We start from the raw sequence: 26,657 nt of genomic DNA on the forward strand, positions 1-26,657 counted from the left end.
ACCCATTCCCTACTCCTTTTCCACACAAAATCTTGTGTTTTCTTCCCATTCCTTCCACTTTTCCATCCAAAATCCCATTTTCTTCCCATTCCTTCCACTTTCCCATCCAAAATCCTGCATTCTTCCCATTCCCAACCCCTTTTCCAGCCAAAATCCCGTGTTCTTCCCACTCCCTTCCCATTCCCTCCCCTTTTTCCATCCAAAATCCCATTTTCTTCCCATTCCCTCCCACTTTTCCATCCAAAATCCCACGTTCTTCCCATTCCTTCCACTTTTCCATCCAAAATCTTGTATTTTCTTCCCATTCCCTCCTCCTTTTCCATCCAAAATCCCACGTTCTTCTCATTCCCTTTTCCTTTTCCATCCAAAATCCCATTTTCTTTCGATTCCCAACCTCTTTTCCATCCAAAATCTTGTATTTTCTTCTCATTCCCTTCTCCTTTTCTATCCAAAATCCCACGTTCTTCCCATTCCTTCCACTTTTCCATCCAAAATCCCATTTCCTTCCCATTCCCTCCTCCTTTTCCATCCAAAATCCCACATTCTTCCCATTCCCAACCCCTTTTCCGTCCAAAATCCCATTTTCTTCACATTCCCAACCCCTTTTCCATCCAAAATCTTGTATTTTCTTCCCATTCCTTCCACTTTTCCATCCAAAATCCCGTGTTCTTCTCATTCCCTTTTCCTTTTCCATCCAAAATCCCATTTTCTTTCGATTCCCAACCTCTTTTCCATCCAAAATCTTGTATTTTCTTCTCATTCCCTTCTCCTTTTCCGTCCAAAATCCCATGTTCTTCTCATTCCCTACTCCTTTTCCATCCAAAATCCCACATTCTTCCCATTCCCAACCTCTTTTCCATCCAAAATCTTGTGTTTTCTTCCCATTCTTTCCACTTTTCCATCCAAAATCCCATTTTCTTCCCATTCCTTCCACTTTTCCATCCCAAATCCCATTTTCTTCCCATTCCCACCCCCTTTTCCATCCAAAATCCCATTTTCTTCCCATTCCTTCCACTTTTCCATCCAAAATCTTGTATTTTCTTCCCATTCCCTTCCACTTTTCCATCCAAAATCCCATTTTCTTCCATTCCCAACCCCTTTTCCATCCAAAATCCTGCGTTCTTCCCATTCCCTCCTCCTTTTCCATCCAAAATCCCATTTTCTTCCATTCCCTCCCCCTTTTCCATCCAAAATCCCATTTTCTTCCCATTCCCTTCTCCTTTTCCATCCAAAATCCCATTTTCTTCCCATTCCCTCCTCCTTTTCCATCCAAAATCCCATTTTCTTCCCATTCCTTCCACTTTTCCATCCAAAATCTTGTATTTTCTTCCCATTCCCTTCCACTTTTCCATCCAAAATCCCATTTTCTTCCATTCCCAACCCCTTTTCCATCCAAAATCCCATTTTCTTCCCATTCCCTCCTCCTTTTCCATCCCAAATCCCATTTTCTTCCCATTCCTTCCTCTTTTTCCATCCCAAATCCCACGATCTTCCCATTCCCAACCCCTTTTCCATCCAAAATCCCGAGTTCTTCCCATTCTCTACTCCTTTTCCATCCCAAATCCCATTTCCTTCCCATTCCCTTCTCCTTTTCCATCCAAAATCCCTTCCCTCCCCCACTCCCTGACGGATTTGACCCCCAGGAACGTTCGGAAAACCCGTCTCCTTCCTTCCAAGCTTGGAATCTCCTTCCCAACCTGGAGAACTTCACGCCCCAGGGCTTCCCCGTCCTTCCCGGCTCGGGAAGCTCCCGCCGGAGCAGCTCCGGTCGCCGTTGCCAAAATCCTATTAAATATTAACAATCGGAGTCGGGCGCCGGCTCCGAAGGCGACCGGCACCTCCTCCTCCTCCTTCTTCTTCTTCTCCTCCGGTCCTGGAGGTTTTCGTGGTGTTGTGGTGGAGCTGGGAGGTGGGGAGGGGGAGACGGGGGCTGGAGAAGCCGGAGAAGGGACTTGGAAGAGCATCCGGGGTGAGTGCTGGTGGGAAGAGCCGTGGGTGAGGAGGTCCAGGGATGAGATCTAGGGAGGGGGAGAGTGGTGGGTGAGGAGATCCAGGGATGAGGAGATCCAGGGATGGGGAAAGAGGTGGGTGAGGAGATCCAGGGGTGAGATCTAAGGATGAGGAGAGTGGTGGGTGAGGAGATCCAGGGATGAGGAGATCCAGGGATGGGGAAAGAGGGGGGTGAGGAGATCCAGGGATGGGGAAAGAGGTGGATGAGGAGATCCAGGGATGAGGAGAGCAGTGGAGGTGAGGAGATTAATGGATGAGGAGGAGATCCAGGGATGGGGAAAGAGGTGGATGAGGAGATCCAGGGATGAGGAGAGCAGTGGGGGTGAGGAGATTAATGGATGAGGAGATCCAGGGATGAGGAGATCCAGGGATGGGGAGAGTGGTGGGTGAGGAGATCCAGGGATGGAGGAAGAGGTGGGTGAGGAGATTCATGGATGAGGAGATCCAGGGGTGGAGAAAGAGGTGGGTGAGGAGATCCAGGGATGAGGAGAGTGGTGGGTGAGGAGATCCAGGGATGAGGAGATCCAGGGTTGGGGAAAGAGGGGGGTGAGGAGGTCCAGGGATGAGGAGATCCAGGGATGGGGAAAGAGGTGGATGAGGGGATCCAGGGATGGGGAGAGTTGTGGGTGAGGAGATCCAGGGATGGGGAGATCTATGGATGGGGAAAGAAGTGGATGAGGAGATCCAGGGATGGGGAGAGTGGTGGGTGAGGAGATCCAGGGATGAGATCTAGGGAGGGGGAGAGTGGATGAGGGGATCCAGGGATGGGGAAAGCAGTGGATGAGGAGATCCAGAGATGGGGAGATCTATGGATGAGGAGATCTGTGGGATGGGGAAAGCAGTGGATGAGGAGATCCAGGGATGGGGAGATCTATGGATGAGGAGATCTGTGAGATGGGTAGATCAGTGGATGAGGAGCTCCATGAGGAGCTCCATGGGATGGGGAGATGTATGGATGAGGAGATCCATCAGGAGAACCATGGATGGGGAGATCTATGGATGGGGAGATCTGGGAAATAGGGAGATCTATGGATGAGGAGATCCATGGGATGGGGAGATGTATGGATGAGGAGATCCATCAGGATAACCATGGATGAGGAGATCCATGGATGAGGAGATCCATCAGGTGAACCATGGATGGGGAGATCTATAGATGGGGAGATCAGTGGATGAGGAGATCCACGAGGAGATCCATGGGATTGGGAGATCCATGGATGAGGAGATCCATCAGGTGAACCATGGATGGGGAGATCCATCAGGTGAACCATGGATGGGGAGATCTATGGATGGGGAGATCCATGAGATGGGGAGATCAGTGGATGAGGAGGTCCATGAGGAGATCCATGGGATGGGGAGATGTATGGATGAGGAGATCCATCAGGATAAACATGGATGGGGAGATCTGTGAAATAGGGAGATCTATGGATGAGGAGATCCATGGGATGGGGAGATGTATGGATGAGGAGATCCATCAGGATAACCATGGATGGGGAGATCCATGAGGAGATCCATGGGATGGGGAGATCTATGGATGGCGAGATCCGTGAGATGGGGAGATCCGTGGCCAGGGAGCTCCACGTGCAGACCCCCGGCGGGACCCTTCCCACGGGCCGTGTCCCCCCGTTCCTCCGCAGGCGCCATGTCCCTGCCCCGGGCTCTGCTTCTCCTCGCCGAGCTCCTGGCGCAGGACGCGGCCGCTCAGAGCTGCCTCTTCCCACCCGCCGGTGAGTCCCGACCCTTCCCCACCGCTGGGAACGTCCTGAGGGTTGTGGTGTCCCTGAGCCCACCTGGAGATGAGCCGGGACCTCTGGAAAAGCAGGGAACGTGGAGGCCGTGGGGTGGGGGACGGCGATGTCACCTGCATCCCCGAGCTGGTGGCACCTTGTGCTACAGGGACAACTGGGAGGGTGATTCCCAGCTCCAGCTCCATGAGCATCCGGAGCCGGCATCACCATCCCATGGGGTCTCCAGGGCTGGGAACCATCGCTCCATCTCCTCCTTCCAACCGGAGAAGGAGCGGCGGTGGCTGGTGGAGCCGGGTCAGAGCCACGTGGTGGTGGGATCGAGCCTCTCCGGGACATCCTGGACTTCAGCAAAGCCTTTGACACAGTTTCTCCCAGCATTCTGCTTCGGAAACTGTCACCTCTGGATGGGACAGGGGCACATTCTCCTGGGTGGAAAACTGGTTGGATGGAGGGCCCAGAGAGTGGTGGGAAATGGAGTTAACTCCAGCTGGAGGCCAGTTCCAAGTGGGGTTCCCCAGGGCTTGGTGGGTCCAGCCCTCTTCAATGTCTTCATCAATGACCTGGATGAAGGCATCGAGGGCACCCTGAGCAAGTTTGGGGGTGACACTAAGCTAAGTGTGGATCTACTGGAGGGATCTGAACAGGCTGGACCGCTGGGCTGAGACCGGTGGCAGGAGGTTTAACAAGGCCAAGTGCCGGGTCCTGCACTTGGATCTCAACCCTGAGCAGCTCCAGACTAGGAGAAGTCTGGCTGGAAAGGTCCCTGGGGGAGAGGGACCTGGGGGTGTTGGTTGACAGCGACTGAACATGAGCCAGCAGGGGCCCAGGTGGCCAAGAAGGCCAATGGCATCTTGGCTTGGAGCAGAAACGGCGTGACCAGCAGGTCCAGGGAGGTTCTTCTCCCTCTGGACTCGGCACTGGTGAGACCGCTCCTCGAATCCTGTGTTCAGTTCTGGGCCCCTCACCACAAGAAGGATGTTGAGGCTCTGGAGAGAGTCCAGAGAAGAGCAACAAAGCTGGTGAGGGGGCTGGAGAACACGAGGAGCCTGTGAGCAACCTGGGGGTGTTCAGCCTGGAGAAGAGGAGGCTGAGGGGAGACCTCATTGCTCTCTCCAACTACCTGAAAGGAGGTTGTGGAGAGGAGGGTGCTGGCCTCTTCTCCCAAGTGACAGGGGACAGGACAAGAGGGAATGGCCTCAAGCTCCACCAGGGGAGGTTCAGGCTGGACATTAGGAAAATAATTCTTCACGGAAAGGGTCATTGGGCACTGGAACAGGCTGCCCAGGGAGGGGGTTGAGTCACCTTCCCTGGAGGTGTTTAAGGCACGGGTGGACGAGGTGCTGAGGGACACGGTTTAGTGTTTGGTAGGAATGGTTGGACTCGGTGATCCGGTGGGTCTCTTCCAACCTGGTTATTCTATGATTCTATGGTTCTATGATCCCTTCTTCTTCCAGGTTACAACGCGGCCTTGGGGCGTCCGGCCGGTCAATCGTCCGTCTTCTCAAACCTCAGCATCGCGGCCAACGCGGTGGACGGGAACCGCGACGGCGTCTGGCTCCACGGTTCCTGCTCCCGGACGCGGACGGAGAGGGAGCCCTGGTGGAACGTGGATCTGGGCGGACGTCGCGCCGTGGCCGCCGTGGTGGTCAAGAACCGTCAGGATTGCTGCTGGCAGCGGCTACGAGGAGCCCAGGTCCACGTCGGAGACGCCCCGGCCGAGCGCGGCAAGGAGAACGCCATGTGAGCCACGATTTGGGACCTGAGGTGGCATCACCACCCCTGTTTGGTGCCACCATCTCCTGATCTTTCTCGGTTGGAGAGAGACGGATGTGACGAGCAGACTGTTGGGTGGACAAGAAGTTCGTTAGATGGTTGGATTCAGAGAGTAGCCGTCAATGGCTCCACATCCAGATGGAGATCTGGAAGAAGTGGTGGCCTCCAGGGATCCACCCTGGTCTAGAACAAGTGGTAGCCCTCAGGGGTCCATGAAAAGTGGTGGCCTCCAGGGATCCATCCTGGTCCAGGACAAGTGGTGGCCCTCAGGGGTCCATCCTGGGACCAAAGCTGTTGAATGTCTTCATCAAAGACACAGACAGCGAGGTCGAGGGCACCCTGAGCATGTTTGGAGGTGACACCGAGCTGAGGGGTGAGGTTGTCACACCAGAAGGATGGGATGGTGTCCAGAGGGACCTGGACAAGCTGGAGAAGTGGGGCTGGGAGAACCTCAGGATGTTCTACAAGGCCAAGGGCAAGGTCCTACACTTGGTTTGGGATGATCCATGGTTTTAGTACAGGATGATGGGATTGGGAGCAGCCCTGAGGAGAAGGACTTGGGGTGCTGGAGAAGGAGGGAGGTGATTCTCCACCTCTGCTTCTCTCTGGTGAGACCTCACGTAGAATCCTGTGTCCAGTTCTGGAATCCCCAACGGAAGGAGGAGATGGAGCTGTTGGAACAGGTCTAGAGGAGCCTACAAGGATGACGCGAGGGCTGGAGCATCTTCCATACGAGGATAGGCTGAGAGTTGGGGTTGTTCAGCCTGGAGAAGGCTCCAGGGTGACCTTAGAGGAGCTTCCAGTACGTCAAGGGGCTCCAGGAAAGCTGGAGAGGGACTTCATCCAAGGGCTTGGAGTGATGGGACCAGGAGAAATGGCTCCAAACTGGAGAGGGTCAGACGTAGACTAGACACGAGGAGGAATTTCTTCACCCTGAGGTTGAAGAGGTCCTGGAAGAGGTTGCTCAGGGCCGTTGTGGCTGCTCCACCCTTGGAGGTGTTGAAGGCCAGGTTGGCTGAGGCTTGGAGCAACCAGCTCTGGCGGATGGTGCTGGAACCGGATGGGCTTTGAGGTCCCTTCCAACCCAACCCATTCCATGATCTCCATCTCTTCCTTCCCGGCAGCTGCGGGGTCATCACCGACGCGGGGCCCGGCTCTCTCAGCACCATCTGCTGCCACGGGTTGACGGGTCGTTACGTCTCCGTCCTCATTCCCGGCCGGGTGGACGCGCTGGTGCTCTGCGAGGTGGAGGTGACGCTGCAGGGCTGCCCGGCGCCGCCTGGAGGTGAGCGAGGAGCTCGCGGTGGAGGCCAACGCGGCCTCAACCGGAGCCGGAATCCACCCACCACGTTCCCCGTGGCTCTTCCAGCTCCCAACGTGGCTCGCGGCCGCCCCGTCAGCCAATCCTCGACCTTCAACGGCATCAGCGCGGCGGCCAACGCCGTGGACGGGGACCACCACGCCGACTGGCTCCGCGGCTCCTGTTCCCACACCTTGGAGGAGCCGGAGCCGTGGTGGCGCGTGGATCTCGGCCACCGACAGGTCGTCTACGCCGTCACCATCACCAACCGGCGCGATTGCTGCTGGGAGAGCCTCCGCGGAGCCCAAATCCACGTCGGAGACTCCTTGGTTGACCACGGCAAACGCAACCCCATGTAAGTTGGATCCGTGGAAGCTGGAGGCCAGTTCCAAGTGGGGTTCCCCAGGGCTTGGTGGGGCCAGTCTTGCTCAATGTCTTCATCAATGACCTGGATGAAGGCGTCGAGGGCTCCCTTAGCGAGTTTGCGAGTGACACTAAGCTGAGTGTGGATCTACTGGAGGGGTTTGAGGTTCTCCAGAGGGATCTGAACAGGCTGAGAGTGGTGGGATGAGGTTCAACAAGGCCAAATGCCGGGTCCTGCACTTGGATCTCAACCCTGAGCAGCTCCAGAGCAGGAGAAGTCTGGCTGGAAAGGTCCCTGGAGGAGAAGGACCTGGGGGGGTTGGTTGAACATGAGCCAGCAGGGGCCCAGGTGGCCAAGAAGGCCAAGGGCATCTTGGCTTGGAGCAGAAACGGCGTGGCCAGCAGGTCAGGGAGGTTCTTCTCCCTCTGGACTCGGCCCTGGTGAGGCCGCTCCTCAAATCCTGGGGTCAGTTGTGGGTTCCTCGCTCCAAGAAGGACGTTGAGGCTCTGGAACGAGTCCAGAGAAGAGCAACGAAGGTGGGGAAGGGGCTGGAGAACACGAGGAGCCTGTGAGGAACCTGGGGGTGTTCAGCCTGGAGAAGAGGAGGCTGAGGGGAGACCTCGTTGCTCTCTCCAACTCCTTGAAAGGAGGGTGTGGAGAGGAGGGAGCTGGGCTCTTCTCCCAAGGGAGAAGGTACGAGGTTCTCCACCGGCTGCACCCGTAACCGTTCCTTCCCGGCAGCTGCGGCTCCATCCTGGACACGGGTCCCGGCTCCACCAGCACCGTCTGCTGCAACGGGCTTCCCGGGCGCTACGTCTCCATCGTCATTCCGGGCCGGGAGGACCTCCTGGTTCTCTGCGAGGTGGAGGTGACGACGCAGAGCTGCGTCCCCCCACCTGGTGGTAAGGACGGAACGATCCCTCGAGTGGTGAGTTGGCACGAGGTGGGTTTGGTGGCTACCAGCACACGCTGGTGTCCCCAAGCCCACCTGGAGGTGATCCGGTGCCTGTGGAGAGTAGGGAATGTGACCAACACCATCCTCCTGGGGTTCAGCCTGGAGAAGAGGAGGCTGAGGGGAGACCTCGTTGCTCTCTACAACTACCTGGAAGGAGGTTGTGGAGAGGAGGGAGCTGGGATCTTCTCCCAAGGGACAGGAGGGAACGGCCTCAAGCTCCACTGGGGAGGGTCAGGCTGGACATCAGGAAGACGTTTTCCATGGAAAGGGTCATTGGGCACTGGAAGAGGCTCCAGGGAGGGGGTTGAGTCACCAACCCTGGAGGGGTTTAAGGGCTGAGCGGATGAGATGTTGAGGGACGCGGGTTAGTGCTTGATGGGACTGGTTGGACTCGATGATCCGCTGGGTCTTTTCCAACCTGGTGATTCCACGATTCTCCGGTTCTCCTGGCGTCTTCCAAGCCCAGAACGTGGCTCTGCGCCGCCCGGCGACTCAATCGTCCACGAGCGCCCGTTCCGGCGGCGCCCTCAGCGCCGTGGACGGAAACAGGGACGGCAACTGGCGCTCCGGCTCCTGCTCCCAGACGGAGACGGAGCGGGAGCCGTGGTGGACGGTGGATCTCGGTCGGCCTCGCGCCGTGGCCGCCGTGGTGGTTCGGAACCGTCTGGATTGCTGCTGGCACCGCCTGAAAGGCGCCCGCGTCCACGTCGGAGATTCCCTCGCCGGCCACGGCACCACCAACCCCATGTGAGCACCACCATTCCGGCTTCGTGGTGTTCCGGATGCTTTTCTCCTCGTTTATCCTCATCCTCCTCTTGGATTCCGTAGCTGCGGGACCATCACGGACACCAGTCCCGGCTCCACCAGCACCATCTGCTGCCGAGGGCTCCGTGGTCGCTACGTCACCATCAGCGTTCCCGGCCGGGAGGAGAAGCTGAGCTTGTGTGAGGTGGAGGTGGTGGAACACGGTTGTGCCGTGCTACCCGGGGGTGAGTGGAGCCGGAACGGGACGCCGGGATGGGAATTTGGCCCCGTGGCATCTCCATCCCGTCCATCCAGCTGGAGGCCAGTTCCAAGTGGGGTTCCCAGGGCTCAGCGCTGGGTCCAGCCCTGGTCAAGGTCTCCATCAATGACCTGGATGAAGGCATCGAGGGCACCCTGAGCAAATTTGGGGGTGACACTAAGCTGAGTGTGGAGCTGCTGGAGGGGTTTGAGGATCTCCAGAGGGATCTGGACAGGCTGAGAGCGGTGGGATGAGGTTTAACGAGGCCAAACACCGGGTCCTGCTCTTGGATCTCAACCCTGAGCAGCTCCAGACTAGGAGAAGTCTGGCTGGAAAGGTCCCTGGAGGAGAAGGACCTGGGGGGGTTGGTTGAACATGAGCCAGCAGGGGCCAGGTGGCCAAGAAGGCCAAGGGCATCTTGGCTTGGAGCAGAAATGGGGTGACCAGCAGGTCAGGGAGGTTCTTCTCCCTCTGGATTCGGCCCTGGGGAGGCCGCTCCTTGAATCCTGGGGTCAGTTGTGGGTTCCTCACTCCAAGAAGGACCTTGAGGCTCTGGAGTGAGTCCAGAGAAGAGCAACCAAGCTGGGGAAGGGGCTGGAGAACACGAGGAGCCTGTGAGGAACCTGGGGGTGTTCAGCCTGGAGAAGAGGAGGCTGAGGGGAGACCTCGTTGCTCTCTCCAACTCCCTGAGAGGAGGTTGTGGAGAGGAGGGAGCTGGGCTCTTCTCCCAAGGAACAGGAGGGAACGGCCTCAAGCTCCACCAGGAGAGGGTCAGGAAGACCTCAGGAAGAACTTCTTCATGGAAAGGGTCATTGGGCACTGGAAGAGGCTCCAGGGAGGGGGTTGAGTCCCCTTCCCTGGAGGGGTTTAAGGGCCGGGTGGACGAGGTGCTGAGGGACACGGGTCAGTGATTGATGGGAATGGTTGGACCTGATGATCCAGAGGGTCTCTTCCAACCTGGTGATTCCACGATCCTCTGATTCTCTCCCCCCAGCCCAGAACGTGGCCCTCGGCCGCCCGGCCGCTCAGTCCTCGCTGTTGGACGCCGGCAGCGGCGCCTCCAACGCCGTCGACGGCAATCGGGACGGCGACTGGCGACGCGGCTCTTGCTCCCACACCCTGGAGGAGCCGGAGCCGTGGTGGCGCGTGGACCTGGGCCGCCGCCACGCCGTCTACGCCGTGGTGCTCAAGAACCGCCACGACTGCTGCTGGGAGAGCCTGAAGGGCGCCCAGATCCACGTCGGAGACTCCTTGGTTGACCGCGGTCGGCACAACCCCGTGTGAGCTCTGGAGCCGTCACCGTCCCCGACGCCGGGACGACGCCACCACCGGCTCATCCTCCTCTTCTCTCTCTCTCTCTCCTGGCAGCTGCGGCATCGTCACCGACGCGTCTCCTGGGTCCCTCAGCACCATCTGCTGCCACGGCCTTCGCGGTCGCTACGTCTCCATCGTCGTTGCCCACCGGGAGGCCGCGCTGGCGCTCTGCGAGGTGGAGGTGATCCGGCAAGGCTGCGCTCCTCTGCCTGGAGGTGAGAGGCCGGCAAAGCCCTCGGAGGAACCGGGAATCGTTGGAGGGATCGAGGTTTCCGTGGTCAGATGGAGATGTGGGAGAAGTGGTGGACCTCAGGGATCCATCCTGGGACCAGAGCTGTCGAACGTCTTCATCAAAGACACAGACAATGAGATTGAGGGCATCATCACCCTCTTGGTGCCACCATCATCACCCTCTTGGTGCCACCATCATCACCCTCTTGGTGCCACCATCTCCTGATCTTTCTCAGTTGGAGAGAGACGGATGTGATGAGCGGGACTGTTGGGTGGACAAGAAGTTGGTTGGATGGTTGGATGGTTGGATTCAGAGAGTAGCCGTCAACGGCTCCACGTCCACATGGAGATCTGGAAGAAGTTGTAGCCTCCAGGGATCCATCCTGGTCTAGAACAAGTGGTGGCCCTCAGGGATCCATGAAAAGTGGTGGCCCCCAAGGGTCCATCCTGGTCCAGGACAAGTGGTGGCTCTCAGGGGTCCATCCTGGGACCAAAGCTGTTTAGCATCTTCATCAAAGACACAGACAACGAGGTCAAGGGCACCCTCAGCACGTTTGGAGGTGACACCAAGTTGAGGGTTGAAGTTGTTTCACCAGAAGGATGGGATGGCGTCCAGAGGGACCTGGACAAGCTGGAGAAGTGGGGCTGGGAGAACCTCAGGAGGTTCTACAAGGCCAAGGTCCTACACCCGGGTTGGGATGGTCCCTGGGTTGGGATGGTCCCTTCCAACCCAACCCATTCCAGCTTGGATCTAGATGGGCTTTGAGGTCCCTTCCAACTCAAACCATTCCAGCTTGGATCTGGATGGGCTTTGAGGTCCCTTCCACCCAAAGCATTCCAGCTTGGATCTGGATGGGCTTTGAGGTCCCTTCCAACTCAGACCGTTCCAGCTTGGATCTGGATGAGCTTTGAGGTCCCTTCCAACTCAACTCATTCCAGCTTGGATCTGGATGGGCTTTGAGGTCCCTTCCAACTCGGACCGTTCCAGCTTGGATCTGGATGGGCTTTGAGGTCCCTTCCAACCCATTCCAGCTTGGATCTGGATGGGCTTTGAGGTCCCTTCCAACTCAGACTGTTCCAGCTTGGATCTGGATGGGCTTTGAGGTCCCATTCCATGTTTTTTTCAGCTCCCAACGTGGCTCGGGACCAGCGGGCGACTCAATCCTCCACCTCTGCCGCCGCCGGCATCGCATCCAAGGCCGTGGACGGGAACCGCGATGGCATCTGGCACCACGGCTCCTGCAGCCACACGCGGCGGGAGCGGGAGCCCTGGTGGAACGTGGATCTGGGCGGACGTCGCGCCGTGGCCGCCGTGGTGGTCAAGAACCGTCAGGATTGCTGCTGGCAGCGGCTACGAGGAGCCCAGGTCCACGTCGGAGACGCCCCGGCCGAGCGCGGCAAGGAGAACGCCGTGTGAGCCGCGATTTGGGATCTGAGGTGGCATCACCACCCCTGTTTGGTGCCACCATCTCCTGATCTCCATCTCTTCCTTCCCGGCAGCTGCGGGGTCATCACCGACGCGGGTCCTGGCTCGCTCAGCACCATCTGCTGCCACGGGTTGACCGGTCGCTACGTCTCCATCACCATTCCTGACCGGGAGGAGCAGCTGACGCTCTGCGAGGTCGAGGTCTACAGCACCGGCCTGGAATTCTGAGAGGTCCTCGGGGGGTGGAGCTGCTCCCTGGGCCACCACCGTGGGCCTCAGCATCATCCCATGGGATCTGGTCGCTTCTCCACAGCCTCCTCCAGCTCCATGGGTGGGGGGCGTCACAGATCCTGCTCCCATCCCATGATGGAGCCGTAGGGTTGTCTACATGGATGTCCCTATGGATGTCCCATCAATGTCCCATGGGTGTCCTCTGTGGATGTCCCATGAGTGTCCTATGGGTGTCCCATCAGTGTCCATATGGATGTCCCATGGGTGTTCCTTATGGATGTCCCATGAATGTCCATTATAGGTGTCCCATGGGTGTCCATATGGATGTCCTCATGGGTGTCCCCTATGGATGTTCCATGAGTATCCATAGGGATGTCCCATGAATGTCCATTATAGGTGTCCCATGGGTGTCCATATGGATGTCCTCACGGGTGTCCCCTATGGATGTTCCATGAGTATCCATAGGGATGTCCCATGAATGTCCCTTATAGATGTCCCATGGGTGTCCCTATGGTTGTCCCATATGGATGTCCCATGAATGTCCCCCATGGATGTCCCACCAGTGTCCATATGGATGTCCCATGGGTGTCCATATGGATGCTCCATGATTGTTCCATGGGTGTCTCCTATGGGTGTCCCTACAGATGTCCCATCAGGATCCATATGGATGTCCATGAATATCCATAGGGATGTCCCATCAGTGTCCCCTACAGATGTCTGATGGGTGTCCCCTAGGGATGTCCCATCAGTGTCCATATGGATGTCCTATCAATGTCCCCTATAGATGTCCCATGGGTGTTCCTGTGGATGTTCCATGAGTATCCATATGGATGTCCCGTCAGTGTCCATATGGATGTCCCATGAGTATCCACAGGGATGTCCCATCGGTGTCCCCTACAGATGTCCATGGGTGTTCCTATGGATGTCCCATCAGTGTCCCTATGGATGTCCCATGGGTGTCCATATGGATGCCTCATGATTGTCCCATGGGTGTCTCCTATGGGTGTCCCTACAGATGTCCCATCAGTATCCATATGGACGTCCCATGAATGTCCCCTATAGATGTCCCATGCTGTCCATATGGATGTCCCATGAGTATCCATATGGATGTCCCATGAGTATCCATAGGGATGTCCCATGAACGTCCCCTATAGATGTCCCATGGGTGTTCCTATGGATGTCCCATCAGTATCCATATGGATGTCCCATCAGTGTCCATATGGATGTCCCATGAATGTCCCCTATAGATGTTCCATGAGTATTCATATGGATGTCCCGTGAATGTCCCTATGGATGTCCCATGGGTGTCCCATGGATGTCCCTACAGATGTCCCATGGGTGTTCCTATGGATGTCCCATCAGTGTCCCTATGGATGTCCCATGGGTGTCCCTATGGATGTCCCATCAGTGTCCCTATGGATGTCCCATGGGTGTCCCTATGGATGTCCCATCAGTGTCCCTATGGATGTCCCATGGGTGTCCCTATGGATGTCCCATCAGTGTCCCTATGGATGTCCCATGGGTGTCCCTATGGATGTCCCATGAGTATCCATATGGATGTCTCATGTATGTCCCCTATAGATGCCCCCTATGGATGCCCCACCAGTGTCCATGTGGATGTCCCCATGGGTGTCCCCAGCACCTAGGGGACAGGATCCCTGCCCTTGGCCCATCCCATGGGATAAGGATGTGGTCCAAAGCCGCCCCACGTCACCAGCATGCTCCATCTGCTCCCTCCATCCCCTCCCATCACCTTTTCCACCATGGACCTTCTCCATGGGGCAGGATCTGACCACCTGAGGGGGACTTCTCCACATGGGATGGAGTCTCCGTGGCACCAGCCACCCCTCGGAGCTCCCCGGATCTCAATAAATGCTTCCACGGCTCCTGGATTTGCGTTTCCTTGGGTTCCGCGGTCACAGCTCGGCCACGTCCACCCCAAACCCCACATTCCATGGAGTGGAGCTCGGTGGAGAAGGGACATCAGGAGAAGCGGAGCAGGAAGGCGGCGTGGAAGCGGGTGAGGGCCAGGAGGATCTGGGTCAGCTTTCCGGGCGGTGGGAGCAAGGAGATCCTGGGGGGGAAGAGGGAGCAGGACGTGAGCCACCATCCCTGGTGGGACCACATGGGGGTGAGATGGAACGGGTGGGGGTGGAGATGGGATGGAATAAGGATAGAGATGAGGATGGTAGTGAAAATGGGATGGGGGTGAAGATGGGTGGGGACAGGGGTTGAGATGGGATGGAATAAGGATGGAGATGATGGAGATGGGGAAAGGATGGAAATGGAGATGGGGATGAAGATGGGATGGGGATGAAGATGAGGTGGGGGTGAAGATGAGGTGGGGGTGAAGATGAGGTGGGGATGAAGATGAGGTGGGGATGAAGATGGGTGGGGATGAAGATGGGATGGGGATGAAGATGAGGTGGGGGTGAAGATGAGGTGGGGATGAAGATGGGATGGGGATGAAGATGGGGTGGGGATGAAGATGGGGTGGGGATGAAGATGAGGTGGGGGTGAAGATGAGGTGGGGATGAAGATGAGGTGGGGATGAAGATGAGGTGGGGGTGAAGATGAGGTGGGGATGAAGATGAGGTGGGGATGAAGATGGGTGGGGGTGAAGATGGGTGGGGGTGAAGATGGGTGGGGGTGAAGATGGGGAAAGGATGGAAATGGAGATGGGGATGAAGATGGGATGGGGATGAAGATGGGTGGGGATGAAGATGAGGTGGGGGTGAAGATGAGGTGGGGGTGAAGATGAGGTGGGGGTGAAGATGGGTGGGGGTGAAGATGAGGTGGGGGTGAAGATGAGGTGGGGGTGAAGATGAGGTGGGGATGAAGATTGGTGGGGGTGAAGATGGGTGGGGGTGAAGATGGGTGGGGGTGAAGATGAGGTGGGGACAGGGGTGGAGATGGGATGGAATAAGGATGGAGATGGGGATGGAGAAAGGATGGAGATGAGGATGAAGATGGGAAAAGGATGGAAATGGAGATAGGGATGAAGATGAGTGGGGATGAAGATGGATGGGAACAGGGGGGAGGTGGGATGGAAGAAGGAGGGAGATGATGAGGATGTGGAAAGGATGGAGATGGGGATGAAGATGGGATGGGGATGGGGATGGGGATGGAGATGGAGATGGAGATGGAGATGGAGATGGAGATGGAGATAAGGATGGGATGGGGATGGAGATGGAGATGGGATGGGGTGGAGGTGAGGATGGGAGATGGAGATGGAGATGGGATGGAATAGGGATGGGGTTGGGAACAGGATGGATGGGGTTGGAGATAGGTTGGAGACAAGGTGGAGAGAGGGATAAGATCTGTACAGGCACAAGGATGGGACAGGACAGGGATGGGGAAGGGGACCTCAGGGCAGCTCAAGGCAACCTGAACCAGATCCCATCAGTCAACCTCAACCTCTTAACCCCGAGAAGATCCCAACCCCAAGAAGATTCCAACCTCTCAACCTCAACCTCTCAACCCCGAGAAGATCCCAACCCCAGCCCGATCCCAACCCAACCCAGCTCCCGTCACCCAACCCCAACCAGACCCACCACCAACCACCATCCAAGCCAACCACCCACCCAGCTCCTCTCGTGACCCTCCACCCTCCCCGTACCCCACGTGGTGGGTCCCCTCCGGTTGTCCAAACTCGCTCCCCGGGGCCAGCGCGATCCCGGTCGCCTCCAGCAGCTCCCGGCAGAAGAAGACATCGGGCTCCAGGCCCAGCTCCTGCGGGACAAGGGACGGGGGAGGTCCCCAGGGTGTCTCCAGGACCTCCAGGACAGCCCCACACACTGTTCCGGCAAGGGCTCCTGCCCCACGGTTGCTCCAGGAGGTCCCGTGGTCCCTGGATGGTTGATGTCCCGTCTCCCGTGGTGTCCCATGTCCCTCAGATGTCCCATGTCCCCAGGGTGCCCCACACTCTCATGGTGACCCACGTTCTCAGGAGGGCTCGTGTCCCACATCCCAGGGCATCCCATGTCCTCAAGATGTCCCATGTCCCCAGGAAAACCCATGTCCCCATGATGCCCCAAGTCCAAGGACACCCCATGTCCCCAAGATGTCCCATGTCCAAGGACACCTCAAGTCACCAGGACATCTCATGTCCCCATGATGCCCGAAGTCCAAGGACACCCCATGTCCCAAGACACCTTATGGCCCCAGGACACCTCATGTCCCCAAAATGTCCCATGTCCAAGGACTCCCCATGTCCCCAAGATGCCCCATGTCCAAGGACACCCCATGTCCCCAGGATGTCCCATGTCCCCAAGATGTCCCATGTCCCCAGGACACCCAATGTCCCAGGACACTCCATGTCTCCAAGATGCCTCGTGTCCCCAGGACTCCACATGTCCCCAAGATGTCCCGTGTCCCCAGGACACCCCAAGTCCCAGGACATCCCATGTCCCCATGACACCCCATGTCCAAGGACACCCCATGTCTCCAAGATACCCCACGTCCCCATAACACCCCACGTCCCCATAACACCCCATGTCCCCAAGATGTCCCATGTCCCCACGACACTACAAGTCCCAGGACACTCCATGTCCCCAAGACACCCCATGTCCCCTCATGTCCCCAAGATGCCCCATGTCCCAGGACACCCCTTATCCCCAGGACACCCCTTATCCCCAGGACACCCCAAGTCCCGGGACACCCCCTGTCCCCAAGATGCCCCACGGCCCCAGGGGTCCCCACCCTCCCTCGCTGTCCCACGTCCCCGGGTGGGCTCCTGTCCCCAGGACACCCCCCGTCCCAGGGTTCCCCACCCCGCGGTGTCCCCCGTGTCCCCCGCGGGGTCACCTGGGCCCGGCGCAGGGCGCGGGGCGGGAGCTGGATGCGGGGGAAGGCGCGGGAGCCGCCCTGCACGGGGTGGCAGCAGATGCCGGGCGCCCGGCCCAGGAGCTCCTGGAGCAGCCGGGAGTTGTGGGCCAGGGAGTGGAGAAGAACCTGGCGGTGCTGGGGGACACGGAGGTGGGAATGGGGGAGGCCGAGGGGGAGACGGGGATGGAGATGGTGGGGATGGAGATGGTGGGGATGGAGATGGTGGGGATGGAGATGGTGGGGATGGAGATGGTGGGGATGGAGATGGTGGGGATGGGGATGGAGATGGGGATGGGGATGGTGGGGATGGAGATGGTGGGGATGGGGATGGTGGGGATGGAGATGGTGGGGATGGGGATGGAGATGGGGATGGGGATGGTGGGGATGGAGATGGTGGGGATGGGGATGGTGGGGATGGTGGGGATGGAGATGGTGGGGATGGAGATGGTGGGGATGGAGATGGTGGGGATGGAGATGGTGGGGATGGGGATGGTGGGGATGGGGATGGTGGGGATGGGGATGGGGATGGGGATGGTGGGGATGGAGATGATGGGGATGGAGATGATGGGGATGGAGATGATGGGGATGGAGATGATGGGGATGGAGATGGGGGGGATGGAGATGGGGGGGATGGAGATGGGGGGGATGGATGGAGATGGGGGGGATGGATGGAGATGGTGGGGATGGATGGAGATGGTGGGGATGGAGGTGGTGGGGATGGAGGTGGTGGGGATGGGGATGGTGGGGATGGGGAGGGTGGGGATGGAGATGGTGGGGATGGAGATGGTGGGGATGGAGATGGTGGGGATGGGGATGGTGGGGATGGGGATGGTGGGGATGGGGATGGTGGGGATGGGGATGGGGGATGATGGAGGTGGGGGATGATGGAGGTGGGGGATGATGGAGGAAGATGGGGATGATGGGGATGGAGATGGGGATGGAGATGGGGATGGGGATGGGGATGGGGATGGGGATGGAGATGGGGATGGGGACAGAGAGGAGTTGGAGATGGAGACGATAGACATGGTGATGATGGGAATAATTGGGATGGAGAAGGAAAGAGGGCAGGGATGATGGAGATGGGAATGGAGATGATGGGAATGGGGATGGGATGGGATGGAGATGTGATGGAATGGGATGGGATGGGATGGGATGGGATGGGATGGGATGGGATGGGATGGGGTGGGATGGGGTGGGATGGGGTGGGATGGGGTGGAGATCCTTATGCGTGATGGAGATTTGGATGGGAATGGGGATGGTCACGGGGAAGGGAACAGCGTGGGATGCGGATAGAGATGGGGATGGGATGGAGATCGAGATGGTAGAAGGATGGGGACAAGACAGTCTGGAGATGACAGAGGGATGAGATGGAGATGGCAGAGGGATGGGGATGGGACTCATAGACCACCACCCACCTCCTCCAGCGCCTGCTGGACGGGGTCCCCCTCCTCCGGGGGGTCCATGAGGAGGTCGAGCAGGATGCGCCCCAGGACGCAGGGTCTGGGGATGGACTGCGCCACGTGGAAAGGCAACACGACGCCCTCCTCCACGTTCACCAGCTCCAGGAACCCCGCGCGGAAACCGCTCCTGGTGGGACACGGAGCTGCTCCTCAACCTCCCGAGACCCCACGCCCCCCACCCCGGCTCAGCCCCAACCTCCCAACGGGAACTCACTCGCCGGCAACGCTCTTGGAGAGGGAGTAGAAGGACACGAGCTGGACGGTGGAGACCAGCGGGGGGCCCATCTCCCACAGCACCCGCTTGAAGGAGAGGAAGGGGCGGTCGCGGAGGAAGGCTCGTTCCTGCTGCACCTACGGCACCGAGGGTTGAGGGGACACCAGCATGAGGGACACCAGCATGAGGGACACCAGGATGAGGGACACGGACCCACCAGCCCCACCCAGCACCCACCTCGTCCGCCAGCAGCAGGAGGTTCTCCTCGGCCACCAGCCGGATGATGCTCTCCATGCTCTCCCGGCTCAGCACGTGCCCTGCCCCGAGGAGACCACGCGTGTCCCACCAGGCCTGGAGGCACCACCCGCGTCTCCTCGGGAGGGGAAACTGAGTCCCGGCGGGTGTCGCGTGTGTCCCCCCCCGCACCTCCAACTCACCCGTGGGGTCCCCGGGGTTGACGACGCAGAGGACCTTGGGGTGGCCTCGCGCCCGCGCCTCCCGCAGCGCCCACCGTACGGTGTCCCCGTCCACGTCCCAGCCGCGCTCCTCGGCCAGCGGGTACGGCACAACCGCGGCTCCCGCCAGCTCCGCCGCCGCCACCAGGAGACGGGGACCCGGCACCGGCACCAGCACGGCCGTCGGCAGAGCCGCCGACTCATCCACCACCAGGGAGAAGACGAACTGGGGCGGAGATGGAGATCACGGAGATGGAGATCATGGAGATGGAGATCATGGAGATGGAGATCATGGAGATGGAGATGGAGATGGGGATGGAGATGGGGATGGAGATGGAGGATGGAGATGGAGGATGGAGATGGAGGATGGAGATGGAGGATGGAGATGGAGATGTGGATGGAGATGTGGATGGGGATGGAGATGGCGATGGAGGATGGGGATGGAGGATGATGGAAGATGGAGGATGGAGGATGAGGATGGAGGATGGAGGATTGGGATGGAGATTATGGGGATGGAGATGGGGATGGAGATGGAGGATGGGGATGGAGGATGATGGAAGATGGAGGATGGAGGATGAGGATGGAGGATTGGGATGGAGATGGGGATGGGGATGGGGATGGAGATGGAGATGGGGATGGAGATGGAGATGGGGATGGAGATGGAGATCATGGGGGTGGGGATGGGGATGGAGATGGGGATGGAGGATGGAGGATGATGGAAGATGGAGGATGGAGGTTGAGGATGGAGGATTGGGATGGAGATGGGGATGGGGATGGAGATGGAGGATGAGGATGGAGGATGATGGAAGATGGAGGATGGAGGATGAGGATGGAGGATGGAGGATTGGGATGGAGATTATGGGGATGGGGATGGGGATGGAGATGGAGGATGGGGATGGAGGATGATGGAAGATGGGGGATGGGGATGGAGATTATGGGGATGGGGATGGGGATGGGGATGGGGATGAGGATGGAGGATGGGGATGGGGATGGAGGATGGAGGATGAGGATGGGATGTTGCTCACTGGGAGGATGCTGGCGGTGCCGCTGCACACGATGATGTTTCGGGGGTCGCTGGGGACGCCCCCATCGCGGCGCTCGAGGAAACGGGCGACCCTGGCCGGGACAAGCAGCGACCGGTGCTCGTGGTTGTAGCCACCTGGGAGCAGGGATGGACCCACAACGCATCATGGGGGCACCTACAGGTTCTGGGGGGCACCCTAGGGGTCTGGGAACCTCATACACCTTTCCTGGAGCACCCTACGGGTCTGGGTACCCCATAGACCCTGTAGGCACCCATGGGCTCTATGGGGTACCCTATGGGTCTGAGCACTCCATAGATCTTTCCTGGAGTTCCCTATGGGTCTGGGAACCCCATAGATCCTATAGGCACCTATGGGATCTGTTGAGGCACCCTATGGGTCTGGGAACCCCATAGATCTTTCCTGGAGCCCCCTACGGGTCTGAGCACCCCATAGATCCTGCAGGACCCCATGGGTTCTATGGGGAATCCTATGGGTCTGGGAACCCCATAGATCTTTCCTGGAGCACCCTATGGGTCTGAGCACCCCATAGATCCTGCAGGACCCCATGGGCTCTATGGGGAATCCTATGGGTCTGGGAACCCCATAGATCCTATAGGCACCCATGGGATCTGTTGAGGCACCCTATGGGTCTGGAAACCCCATAGATCTCTGCTGGAGCTCCCTATGGGTCTGAGCACTCCATAGATCTTTCCTGGAGCTCCCTATGGGTCTGAGCACCCCATAGATCCTGCAGGACCCCATGGGCTCTATGGGGAATCCTATGGGCCTGGGCATCCCATACACCTTTCCTGGAGCACCCTATGGGTCTGAGCACCCCATAGATCTTTCCTGGAGCCCCCTATGGGTCTGGGAACCCCATAGATCTTTCCTGGAGCTCCCTATGGCTCTGAGCACCCCATAGATCTTTCCTGGAGCCCCCTATGGGTCTGAGCACCCCATAGATCTTTCCTGGTGCCCCCTATGGGTCTGAGCACCCCATAGATCTTTCCTGGAGCTCCCTATGGGTCTGGGAACCCCATAGATCTTTCCTGGAGCCCCCTATGGGTCTGGGCACCCCATAGATCTTTCCTGGAGACCCCATGGTCTCTCTGGGGCACCCTAGATTCCTTACCCCCTCCTCACTCTTTGCACCCCCCAGGCAGCCCCTAATCCATTCTATGGGCGATACCACCACCCTGCCCGCTGCCGTGGGGCACCCCACAACCTCCACCCCACCCCTCCACCCCACACCTGCGCCCCACACCTGCACCCCACACCTGCGCCCCATACCGATGTTTCCTGCATCCATCTCCCTCAGGACCCTCCTGGCGCGGCGCTGAGCCCCCTCGGGGAGGTCGAGGCCCCCCAGGAGCTCAGGGTAGACGCAGGCGGCCACCACCTATGGGGCAGGACGTGGGGCTCAGCCCCTCTCTCTATGGGGCAGGACGAGGGGCTCAGCCCCCTCTCTCCATGGGGCAGGATGAGGAGCTCAGCCCCCTCTCTCTATGGCGCAGGACGTGGGGCTGAGCCCCCCACTCTCTATGGGGCTGAGCCCTCTGTCTCTATGGGGCTGAGCCCCCTCTCTCTATGGGGCTGAACCCCCTCTCTCTATGGGGCTGAACCCCCTCTCTCTATGGGGCTGAAACCCCCCTCTCTCTATGGGGCTGGACCACCTCTCTCTATGGGGCTGAACCCCCTCTCTCTCTATGGGGCTGAGCCCCCCGCTCTCTATGGGGCTGAACCCCCTCTCTCTATGGGGCTGACCCCCTCTCTCTCTATGGGGCTGAGCACCCCCTCTCTCTCTATGGGGCTGAGCCCCCTCTCTCTATGGGGCTGAACCCCCTTTCTCTATGGGGCTGAGCACCCCCCTCTTTATGGGGCTGAACCCCTCTCTCTATGGGGCTGAGCCCCCCTCTCTCTATGGGGGTGAACCCCCTCTCTCTATGGGGCTGAGCACCCCCTCTCTCTCTATAGGGCTGAGCCCCCTCTCTCTATGGGGCTGAGCCCCCCCTCTCTCTATGGGGCCGAACCCCCTCTCTCTATGGGGCTGAGCCCCCTCTCTCTATGGGGCTGAGCCCCCCCTCTCTCTATGGGGCCGAACCCCCTCTCTCTATGGGGCTGAGCCCCCTCTCTCTCTATGGGGCTGAACCCCTCTCTCTATGGGGCTGAGCCCTCCCCCATGGGGCTGAGCCCCCCCTTACTGTATTGGGCTGAGACCCCCTCTCTCTATGGGGCTGAGCCCCCCCTCTCTATGGGGCTGAACCCCCTCTCTCTCTATGGGGCTGAGCCCCCCCTCTCTCTATGGGGCTCAGCCCCCTCTCTCTATGGGGCTGAACCCCCTCTCTCTATGGGGCTGAGCCCCCCCTCTCTCCATGGGGCTGAGCCCCCCCTCTCTCTATGGGGCTGAACCCCCTTCTCTCTCTATGGGGCTGATCCCCCCCTCTCTCTATGGGGCTGAGCCCCCTCTCTCTATGAGGCTGAGCCCCCCCTCTCTCTATGGGGTTCACCCCCTCTCTCTATGGGGCTGAACCCCCTCTCTCTATGGGGCTGAGCCCCCCCTCTCTCTATGGGGCTGAGCCCGCCCTCTCTCTATGGGGCTGAGCCCCCCTCTCTCTATGGGGTGAACCCCCTCTCTCTATGGGGCTGAGCCCCCCCTCTCTCTATGGGGCTGAGACCCCTCTCTCTATGGGGCTGAGCCCCCCCTCTCTCTATGGGGCTGAGCCCGCCCTCTCTCTATGGGGCTGAGCCCCCTCTCTCTATGGGGTGAACCCCCTCTCTCTATGGGGCTGAGCCCCCCCTCTCTCCATGGGGCTGAGCCCCCCTCTCTCTATGGGGCTGAACCCCCTCTCTCTATGGGGCTGAGACCCCTCTCTCTATGGGGCTGAACCCCCTCTCTCTATGGGGCTGAGCCCCCCCTCTCTATGGGGCCGAACCCCCTTCTCTCTCTATAGGGCTGAGCCCCCCTCTCTCTATGGGACTGAACCCCCTCTCTCCATGGGGCTGAGCCCCCTCTCTCTATGGGACTGAACCCCCTCTCTCCATGGGGCTGAGCCCCCTCTCTCTATGGCGCTGAGCCCCCCCCCTCTATGGGGTGAACCCCCTCTCTCTATGGGGCTGAACCCCCTCTCTCTATGGGGCTGAGCCCCCCTCTCTCTATGGGGCTGAACCCCCCCTCTCTCCATGGGGCTGAACCCCCTTTCTCTATGGGGCTGAGCCCCCCCTCTCTCTATGGGGCTGAACCCCCTCTCTCTATGGGGCTGAGCCCCCCCTCTCTCTATGGGGCTGAGCCCCCCGTCTCCCTATGGGGCTGAGCCCCCCCTCTCTCTATGGGGCTGAGCCCCCTCTCTCTATGGGGTTCACCCCCTCTCTCTATGGGGCTGAACCCCCTCTCTCTATGGGGCTGAACCCCCCCTCTCTCTATGGGGCTGAGCCCCCTCTCTCTATGGGGCTGAACCCCCTCTCTCTATGGGGCTGAACCCCCCCTCTCTCTATGGGGCTGAGCCCCCTCTCTCTATGGGGCTGAACCCCCTCTCTCTATGGGGCTGAGCCCCCCCTCTCTCTATGGGGCTGAGCCCCCCGTCTCCCTATGGGGCTGAGCCCCCCCTCTCTCTATGGGGCTGAGCCCCCTCTCTCTATGGGGTTCACCCCCTCTCTCTATGGGGCTGAACCCCCTCTCTCTATGGGGCTGAACCCCCCCTCTCTCTATGGGGCTGAGCCCCCTCTCTCTATGGGGCTGAACCCCCTCTCTCTATGGGGCTGAACCCCCCCTCTCTCTATGGGGCTGAGCCCCCTCTCTCTATGGGGCTGAGCCCCCCCTCTCTCTATGGGGCTGAGCCCCCTCTCTCTCTATGGGGCTGAACCCCTCTCTCTATGGGGCTGAACCCCCCCTCTCTCTATGGGGCTGAACCCCCTCTCTCTATGGGGCTGAGCCCCCTCTCTCTCTATGGGGCTGAACCCCCTCTCTCTATGGGGCTGAACCCCCCCTCTCTCTATGGGGTGAACCCCCTCTCTCTATGGGGCTGAGCCCCCCTCTCTCTATGGGGTGAACCCCCTCTCTCTATGGGGCTGAACCCCCTCTCTCTCTATGGGGCTGAGCCCCCCCTCTCTTTATGGGGCTGAGACCCCTCTCCCTCTATGGGGCTGAGCCCCCCCTCTCTTTATGGGGCTGAGACCCCCTCTTTCTATGGGGCTGAGCCCCCCCTCTCTCTATGGAGTTGAGCCCCCTCTCTCTATGGGGCTGAGCCCCCCCTCTCTTTATGGGGCTGAGCCCCCCCTCTCTCTATGGGGCTGAGCCCCCTCTCTCTATGGGGCTGAACCCCCCCTCTATGGGGCTGAGCCCCCCCCCCCATGGGGCTGAACCCCCTCTCTCTATGGGGCTGAGCCCCCCCTCTCTCTATGGGGTGAACCCCGTCTCTCTATGGGGCTGAGCCCCCCTCTCTCTATGGGGCTGAACCCCCTCTCTCTATGGGGCTGAGCCCCCCTCTCTCTATGGGGCTGAACCCCCCCTCTCTCTATGGGGCTGAGCCCCCCCTCTCTCTATGGGGCTGAACCCCCTCTCTCTCTATGGGGCTGAGCCCCCCCTCTCTCTATGGGGCTGAACCCCCTCTCTCTATGGGGCTGAACCCCCCCTCTCTCTATGGGGCTGAGCCCCCTCTCTCTATGGGGCTGAGCCCCCCCTCTCTCTATGGGGCTGAACCCCCTCTATCTATGGGGCTGAGCCCGCCCTCTCTCTATGGGGCTGAGCCCCCCCTCTCTCTATGGGGTTAACCCCCTCTCTCTATGGGGCTGAGCCCCCCCTCTCTCTATGGGGTGAACCCCCTCTCTCTATGGGGCTGAGCCCCCCCTCTCTCTATGGGGTGAACCCCCTCTCTCTATGGGGCTGAGCCCCCTCTCTCTCTATGGGGCTGAGCCCCCCCTCTCTATGGGGCTGAGCCCCCCCTCTCTCTATGGGGCTGAGCCCCCTCTCTCTCTATGGGGCTGAGACCCCCCTCTCTCTATGGGGCTGAGAAACCCCTCTCTCTATGGGGCTGAGCCCCCCCTCTGTCTATGGGGTGAACCCCTCTCTCTATGGGGCTGAACCCCCTCTCTCTATGGGGCTGAGCCCCCCCTCTCTCTATGGGGCTGAGACCCCCCTCTCTCTATGGGGCTGAGACCCCTCTCTCTATGGGGCTGAACCCCCTCTCTCTATGGGGCTGAGCCCCCTCTCTCTCTATGGGGCTGACCCCCCCTCTCTCTATGGGGCTGAGCCCCCCCTCTCTCTATGGGGCTGACCCCCTCTCTCTCTATGGGGCTGAGCCCCCTCTCTCTCCATGGGGCTGGGCCCCCCCTCTCTCTATGAGGCTGAACCCCCTCTCTCTATGGGGCTAAACCACCTCTTTCTCTATGGGGCTGAGCCCCCCCTCTCTCTATGGGGTGAACCCCCCCTCTCTCTATGGGGCTGAGCCCCCTCTCTCTCTATGGGGCTGAACCACCTATCTCTATGGGGCTGAGCCCCCCCTCTCTCTATGGGGCTGAACCCCCTCTCTCTATGGGGCTGAGACCCCCCCTCTCTATGGGGCTGAGCCCCCTCTCTCTCTATGGAGTTGAGCCCCCTCTCTCTATGGGGCTGAGCCCCCCCTCTCTTTATGGGGCTGAGACGCCTCTCTCTATGGGGCTGAGACCCCCCTCTCCCTATGGGGCTGAGCCCCCTCTCTCTCTATGGGGCTGAGACCCCCTCTCTCTATGGGGCTGAGACCCCCCTCTCTCTACGGGGCTGAACCCCCTCTCTCTACGGGGCTGAGACCCCTCTCTCTATGGGGCTGAGCCCCCCCTCTCTCTATGGGGCTGAACCCCCTCTCTCTATGGGGCTGAGCCCCCCCTCTCTGTATGGGGCTGAGCCCCCCCTCTATGGGGTGAGCCCCCTCTCTATGGGGCTGAGCCCCCCCCCCCTCTATGGGGTGAACCCCCTCTCTATGGGGCTGAGCCCCCTCTTTTTGGGGTTCACCCCCTCTCTATGGGGCAGGCCGTGGGGCCCAGCGGTACCTGGCGGAGGACGCCACACGGCTCGTGCCCCACGGCTTGAGCGTCATCGTCCTCGGGGACAACTCGAGCTGGTGGCATCGAGGCCCCCTGGGCCATGGGGGCCGCTAACCAGGGGTTAACCAGGCGGGTAACCAGGTAACGAGATGGTTAAGGAGAGGAGTAACCAAGCGGGTTGGTGGGAGGCGATTGGGTGAGGGAGGGGGTGGCGACGGGGCGGGTGAAGGGGCGGGTGGGTGAGTTAGCGGGTTGGTTAATGGAGGCGGGTAACGGGGCGGGTAACGAGGCAGTTAAAGGAGTAACAGG

The 26,657-nt window shown here is 59.6% G+C and overlaps 2 protein-coding genes across 2 annotated transcripts; one reads left to right on the top strand and one right to left on the bottom strand.

The window, feature by feature from the left end:
• Window positions 1–3,649: 3,649 nt before the first annotated feature.
• On the top strand, window positions 3,650–12,349 carry LOC138718717 (uncharacterized). The gene is made up of 11 exons (XM_069853218.1): window positions 3,650–3,734; window positions 5,210–5,495; window positions 6,653–6,813; window positions 6,898–7,183; window positions 7,934–8,094; window positions 8,609–8,894; window positions 8,976–9,136; window positions 10,145–10,430; window positions 10,519–10,679; window positions 11,823–12,108; window positions 12,196–12,349. The coding sequence occupies exons 1-11, from the start codon at window positions 3,650–3,652 to the stop codon at window positions 12,347–12,349; spliced, it is 2,313 nt and encodes a 770-aa protein (XP_069709319.1).
• Window positions 12,350–14,243: 1,894 nt separating this feature from the next.
• LOC138718718 (alanine aminotransferase 1-like) lies at window positions 14,244–26,450 on the bottom strand. The gene is made up of 10 exons (XM_069853219.1): window positions 26,355–26,450; window positions 21,624–21,732; window positions 20,334–20,467; window positions 19,291–19,534; window positions 19,091–19,170; window positions 18,854–18,990; window positions 18,595–18,766; window positions 17,159–17,314; window positions 15,972–16,084; window positions 14,244–14,426 (listed from the first exon to the last, which is right to left on the bottom strand). The coding sequence occupies exons 1-10, from the start codon at window positions 26,448–26,450 to the stop codon at window positions 14,336–14,338; spliced, it is 1,332 nt and encodes a 443-aa protein (XP_069709320.1). The 3' UTR covers window positions 14,244–14,335.
• Window positions 26,451–26,657: the final 207 nt, after the last annotated feature.

The sequence above is a fragment of the Phaenicophaeus curvirostris genome, chromosome 3, assembly GCF_032191515.1.
Source record: "Phaenicophaeus curvirostris isolate KB17595 chromosome 3, BPBGC_Pcur_1.0, whole genome shotgun sequence".
NCBI lineage: Eukaryota > Metazoa > Chordata > Aves > Cuculiformes > Cuculidae > Phaenicophaeus > Phaenicophaeus curvirostris.

Coding starts and splice junctions, on each gene's coding strand:
- LOC138718717 (XM_069853218.1), top strand. CDS start 3,650: ATGTCCCTGCCCCGGGCTCTGCTTCTCCTCGCCGAGCTCCTGGCGCAG. Junction 8,095..8,608: donor CTGCGTCCCCCCACCTGGTG/GTAAGGACGGAA, acceptor GCGTCTTCCAAG/CCCAGAACGTGGCTCTGCGC. Junction 9,137..10,144: donor TTGTGCCGTGCTACCCGGGG/GTGAGTGGAGCC, acceptor CTCTCCCCCCAG/CCCAGAACGTGGCCCTCGGC.
- LOC138718718 (XM_069853219.1), bottom strand. CDS start 26,450: ATGGCCCAGGGGGCCTCGATGCCACCAGCTCGAGTTGTCCCCGAGGAC. Junction 19,171..19,290: donor CAACCCCGGGGACCCCACGG/GTGAGTTGGAGG, acceptor TCCTCGGGGCAG/GGCACGTGCTGAGCCGGGAG. Junction 18,767..18,853: donor TCCAAGAGCGTTGCCGGCGA/GTGAGTTCCCGT, acceptor GTGTCCCACCAG/GAGCGGTTTCCGCGCGGGGT.